Raw genomic sequence first — 6,586 nt, forward strand, 5'->3', positions numbered from 1 at the left:
CAATGCCAGAGTCCAAAGAACCACGTCTGAGCCCCAGTTTTGCCAGTTATTAATTTTGAGATGCATCTTAATTTCCTTGACTCTCAGGTCCCACATCTATCATATCTGCTCTTTATGTGCAACTACATAGCAGTATAAAATGTATGCACAATCTATGTATGTTTCTGTTTTCAGGTGATGTTTAGGGGCTGTGGTGGGATTTGCAGTCCAGTTCGTTTCTAAGCCATCCATTGTAAAAAGAAGTTAGTGCAACCTGCATGACAAGAGTCATGGTTTAGTTGAAAGGAACTTTAAAATCAAATAGCCAGTATTGTTCAAACTTTGGGCAAGTAACTCTGTAACCTGTCAATTGGAGATCCTGGTAGAGAGGCTGGGAGAAGGATGAAAAAAGCCCATTTCCTGTTACTGTCCCCAGGGAGGAGAAGAGGGGCAGAAATAGGCAGAAACAAATAATGTACTTGAAGTCCACAGGGGTCAGTGAGGTGGTTTGGAGAACACACACAGTCATTTAGGGACAGAGTCTAGACTAGAACTCAGCTCCCCCAAATTCAGTGCTCTTTTCACAACTCCACTCTGTCAACTTGTGACAATTCAAGATCTTAGGATAACTTTGTGAGGTCCACGCTAAGAGATCTTCTCACAATTTTGTGGCTGTAGCTGACAGACCAGAGCTACATGACCTTATAGAAAGAGAGGGCAAAATGGGAATTGTGAGTGGAGGAGGTGGGGGGTTGTCCTGGGATCCGGTTGTCTGGAAAGAAGGAGAAGCCTTCATGAAGTATGGGATGGGGCTGTGTCAGTGGTGGTAGAGAAAAGCAGGATGAATCGTAACATACATGGATCCAGATATGTTAACCCAAAGGATAAAGGAAGAGAAGACAAAGCAGAGGTGAAGAACAGGTTTGGGAGAAGGTTCCTGAAGAACTGCTAGTGAACCAACTCAACAGAAAGAGCCTGATGTCATGCAGTTTCAGGAAAACAAGGCAGGCCTGGGCTCCTTGGTACCTTCAGATCAAAGAGAACAGGCAGAAAGTGATGGTATTTTTTAGATACTTTAGACACTTCAATGTTCTTCCTTGCAGCATTTTTCATATCATTCCTTTCCTTCTCACCCCAACACATTCACACACTTACACCCCTGGCCCATTCCAGTCTGGGCTTTGCTTTTTTCTGCTGAGGAGTTGTACACCAGGGCAACATCACTAAACCAAGAAGAAATTCATGAAAACAACAGCTTCCTTTAGAAATGTAATTTTCTGCTTGTGGCCTTGAGTCCACATATTTCTAAATCTCTCCTGGCTATCTCCTAAAGCAGTATAAAGACTCAGCTGTTAGGGGAATCAATGTCATTTTTATGAAGTAAAACTTGATTGAATTATTTTTTAGTTTTCTATCATCATAGAATTAGCCTCAGCAGTTGGGTCTAATCTATCCTCTGTAAAGACTCCAGTAAATCAATCAATCACAACAAAAAGGCCACTTTCAGTTTCTCCAGGAAATTCCAATGCAAATAGTATTGAAATCAAGTTGACTAAATAATTCATACTCTCCAGTGATCACTCTCCAGTGATACCTTAGTTAGGGTTCACTGTCACGGGCATCTTACATGGTCTACACATCTGTAATATCCAGGCACGGACATCTAAAGCAGACATCAGAGTCCTTTCATCAAGATTGAAATCCATGAGTCTTCTGCGCTCTAATACATTTCACCATCCACATGGTTTAATTGAGCCCTTTACTACAAATGGTTTTAGGCTCTGATGCAAGACAGGAATTTGAAGCATGCATTCGAGTATTTAATGGTGTTAATTTCTGGTGCACACAAACATCAGCTTCACTCAACAATCCAATAATCTTGCAAAATAAAGAAAATACGCCAGAGAATGAAATGCACCATGGAATTCTTCAGGATTGCAAGCAAAGCAATTTCACGATCCTGCTGTTCCTGACAAGTAATAAAATTGCTGCCTATTTACAGACTCTTAAAGATGTTACAATAAATAAAGAAAATAAAAGAAAGAAGATGGAGTGCTTTCAGCTGGAAGAACCATTCTATTTTTTTACATTCAAATATGTTTATTTGGCTACTTTAAGCTCTTACACATGTCCCAAGTTAATTTAAATGTAACACATCTGATCATAACAAATGAAATATAGTCCTTGTTTTATTTTTAACTGGCAGGCATAAATTTAAACAATTCCTACCTGGAAATATGGATGGCCTCTTTTTCCTGCGCCTCAGATGAATGGGTTCCAAGTTTTTAATGTTTCTTTGAAGTCTTCTCCTAATGTCATGTCCTACAAGGAGTTCAGGTGGCAGACTTCTCCGTCTTGATGATTTGTAATCATTTTGAGATGAATTCAGTTTGTTCTTCGTTCTGGAATATAAATTGCTGTCATCAACTGCCATTGTAGGAGATACATTAGAGACTTTTAATAAAAATCTCAAAAGCCAAACCCAGCGGCAGCCACCGCCGTCTCCGCCCCAGATTCAGATATTCTCCTGCTTTACTCTGCACTTGTTTGGGAAGCTTAGCAAGTTGATAGGCGTGGTCGCAAACAGGTGTAGAATTACTAAGTAGCCCCTCCTTTCACCAGTTAATAGCACAGGGGAGGAGAGATCCAAAAAATCATTAGGTGCAGAAGACTGGGAATTTGAACAGATGTGGCACACGGGCCCATGCTCTTGTAGACGGTAACAGAAGGGGTGTAATGGTTGCTGTGTGAAACTTCTGTTTTATTGGTGCAATGCCAAAAAGCAAGCACAATTCACCACTGAGAATGAATACCTATGCAAATGGCAAGTCTAATTTTTCTTATAATTTCCCAAACTCTCATAGATTTAAAAAAGTTTTCAGGAAACATTTTTACATTCCTTCATATCAGTTTGTTTCAAATTACATATACAGAACAGACATCCGTCTTTATTAAATTCCTTATTTGGTAGGCAGCCAACTGGAAGTTGGCTGGAAGAGGGAGATGAGAGATGGTTGGTGATGATCAGGAAGGAACCCACTGTGGGTGTGTGTCAAGCAGCAGTGCCGGGAACCCAGCACTGCTCCCTGACCCACCCCTCCCATCCTGTGCTCTACCTGACAGATGGCTTCTCTACAAGTTCAGCTGTCTGGCGGCCGGAGAAGTCAGAGGTCTAGCAAACAAGCCATGACCTTACAAGTAATGACCGCCTCCACTTTAAAAAAAAAGTGAATGCCGTTACGCGTTGGGGATTCCGCCTTGCTTTCAACTAAAACGGTCAGTGGGTTTGGTGGTCTGAGAAAAACCAGCATTTACTAGAATCCTGCTTGACCTATCACATATTTTCTTTCTTTCTCTTCCGGATTTTACATTTTTGTGTCCTTTGTTCTCTTCCCCCTTGCTCTATTTATGTGGAAATGTTCTGCACTCTTTTCTTTCACTGACTGGGCAGAAATCATAACTCTCTAATTTATCCTCTCCAGCCATGCCCCAGAGCTGTGTCCTCTGTGTCTTTGCTCTCTCTCTCTTCCTCCCTCCTTCTCTCTTTCTCCCCAACTCCCTGCCGCCCCCCCCCCGCGCCCCCCCCCCACCCCGCACCACAGACATTTACACCCCGCTGTGTTCTGTCTGGTTGCAGTGTGAGTCAGAAGATAAAGAAGAGAAGATCTGCCTTTTCTCTTTCCAGTGCCTGGAATCAGTAGATACACAACATTATCAAGGATTTAGGGGTAGTTTCAGAAATCACTGTTTACTTTGGTTTCCTGGATGCCAAGTAGGTTTTATTAAAATTTATTATTTATTAAAATTTAAGAGTTGGGTCTTTTTTACCTAATTTAGGATAGATACACTTCCATGCCAAGAGACATTTCATTCTCTACACTCCTTATGCCCTTTCAGCAACAGGTCTTCAAACTACAACAGATTTTCTAAGTCAAAAGCATTTTTTAACAGGTATGTCCAAATTAGGGTTGCCATTATAATCCAGCAATTATAATTATAAACCCAGCAATCGTATTCACATATTAGATTACTAAATTATTTCACTAATTCTGAGAAATACCTACCCCGTTTTCCTCACAGGATTCAGAACTATTTTGTCACACTGAAATGTACCATAAGCTTCAAAACAATGGGTGGTTTGTACAAAACTATTTTTAAAAGCATATGAGACTACTTGAATCGCTCTTACCTTAATGAAAACACATTTTTTTCAGTAAAGAAATAAAAAGTATTTTTTTATAGTTTGAGATGATGAATTAATAATAGAAAAAAAAATTTCCATAACCCAAATCTCAAGAACAGTGTTTAAGTTTCAAATACACAGCAGGGTAGAATCCTAGAGCACAAAATACTGGATGCTAACAGGGAGAAATAGAGCAATAGAAGACCAAAGCAGAAGGCTGAGCTATTTAGTGACTGTTTCTTTCCTAATTCACAGATTTCTCATGAGCCTAAGTAAGAGTGTGTCTGAGAAGAAATAGGAGTCTCTGAGGAAAGGCATCATTATCACACACAGTGGGCAACAGGTACAGCTGCATAGTGTGTACATATAATTTTGCCTTTGTCTCTAAAATGCCAGAAGCACAGAGTTAAGTACATATGCATCTGAAATGCATTATAATAATAGCCGTCATTTATTACATGCTTAATACTGGCCAGGTTCTTTGCTAAGCCTTTGATATGCATTATCTCATTGATTCTTTCTAATCACCCTGTTCTGTAGATGAGCACACTGAGGCACTGAGACAAATGTCTAGGAACTGGGGGTTGGGGAGAAGATTTGAACACAGGTTTTACCTGACTCCAAAGCTCAGGTTCAAGTCCATGCTTTAAATTACAACACCATGCTGCATCATTAAATGTATATGAAATCTAAAAGGAATTGAAAAGTCTTTCTGTATTTTCCTAAGACAGTTGTTGGTTTTAAGCAGATTCCTAGTGCATCCACTATATGACTGAGGAGTGGTCCAGCTGACCTACCTGGGCCTGCCCCATGTCACTGAGCTGTTGGTAGGTCTTCAAGGTTCATTGAATGAAAGTGAGAAAAAGCAGAATTCAGATTTTTATTTTAACAATAAAGTATTCACGTTGAGGGTTTCATACCAAAATGCACTTAATTAAAGTTTTATATTTTCCTGAGATTTAAATTATAATTAGGAAAAAAAGAAAACCCTTCCTTACTATAGAGGTACCCCTAATCCCTAGATCCTCTAAAACTTACATGATGTCAGAGAGGGCATGAGGGTTCTTGATATGCTCAAATGAATCTCTCTCCTGCCCAACTCATTCTCCCCTCACAGGGAATATAAACAGATACGAATCTAGCTCATTTAATAAATTTCCTTAAAGAGAAGAGTGGGAACAACCTAAATTTGCTATTATTAAAATTTTAGGCTAATGAGAATAAAGGACAATATTTATTTTGTATTAAATATTTAGTACTAAATACTAAATATTTAGTATTAAATCTGTGAACATGAAAAAAGTAAAATTTCCTTTTAAAATATTTCAATTGGCTGACAACATGAATGATAATCAACCACAGAAAATTTAGCTTGGTTTGGTCTAAATGAGAATATTCATAGATTGTAATGTTTAAGTCCATCCCTCCCTATTTATAAAAGTAACAGCCAAAAATGGAATTTCACTTTTTTTTCAGGCAGTCAAAAAACTGATGATATTGGTCTCTGGGCTAAGAGGAATCTCAAAACTTATAGCATAATTAAGTAATTTTAAATATATAATTGGACATTTTCTATTCCTATACTTTTTAAGAACCATTATGTTTTAAAGGTCTCCATTCTCCTAAAAATCCAATATATTAATCTCTTTTGAATTATTCTAATTTCTTATCCTTCAAGAAGTTGTGTATTTTGTATTAAATGATGTTACCATGTCATGAACATTTTATTCTTTCTGGTAGAAAGGCATTATCTTCTTAGAGTGTTCAGATATTCCACAGAAAGACATTTCCTCACTTTGCAGTCATGAGTTCCTTGTGATTTTTGGTAGTTTTTAAATAGCATTGCTGTATTATTTTGCTTTTTGTGAGAAAGCTGAAAGTTTAGGACTGTACAAATTTACATCTATAACCATGTTTTTCATTATCACCTTTCAAGAAATGATCCACCAGGAAGATTTTAGGCCTGTTAGGATTCACCAAATTAACTTCTGAATCTCAATATGACTCTGCTGTACTGAACATCCTGCAAATATTTCTTATTTTTGAACTCTTTACTCAGTTCTTAAACTGAGGGGACCCATTATCCAGCAGGTTTGCCACTTGGAAAAAATAATCATACAGAATGTCAGAATGATAGATATCACCAAGTCAAGCAGCTCCATTGATGCATCTCTCCAAGAGGTCACCACCTCTTACTGCCAGCACATCTCTGCTTGGTGTTGGTAACCATCTCTACTTGGTGTTGGTAACACCTGCAGTGTTATCTAAGGTGTGTTATAGCTGAGGAAATCTTTTCTCAGTTCCTAAAAATATAATGAAGATTTCCAATATTTATCTCATTGGCTCTAGATAGCAAGTAACACTAATGACGAGCTTTCTCTCTTAAAATTCTCTGCTCCCTTGACTTCCATGACACTATTATTT

General features: G+C 38.4%; 1 protein-coding gene across 2 annotated transcripts in view; it reads right to left on the bottom strand.

The window, feature by feature from the left end:
* Positions 1-2,466, bottom strand: part of FRY (FRY microtubule binding protein) — a 316,921-nt gene extending 314,455 nt beyond the window's left edge. For both annotated transcript variants that reach the window (XM_087436226.1, XM_087436225.1), the window contains exon 1: positions 2,209-2,466. In XM_087436226.1, coding sequence (XP_087292352.1) covers positions 2,209-2,413 — 205 coding nt within the window. In that variant the 5' untranslated portion in view covers positions 2,414-2,466. The remainder of the gene's footprint in view (positions 1-2,208) is intronic.
* Positions 2,467-6,586: the final 4,120 nt, after the last annotated feature.

Source organism: Ceratotherium simum, chromosome 10, assembly GCF_057802395.1.
Source record: "Ceratotherium simum simum isolate JZ-2026a chromosome 10, ASM5780239v1, whole genome shotgun sequence".
Lineage (NCBI taxonomy): Eukaryota > Metazoa > Chordata > Mammalia > Perissodactyla > Rhinocerotidae > Ceratotherium > Ceratotherium simum.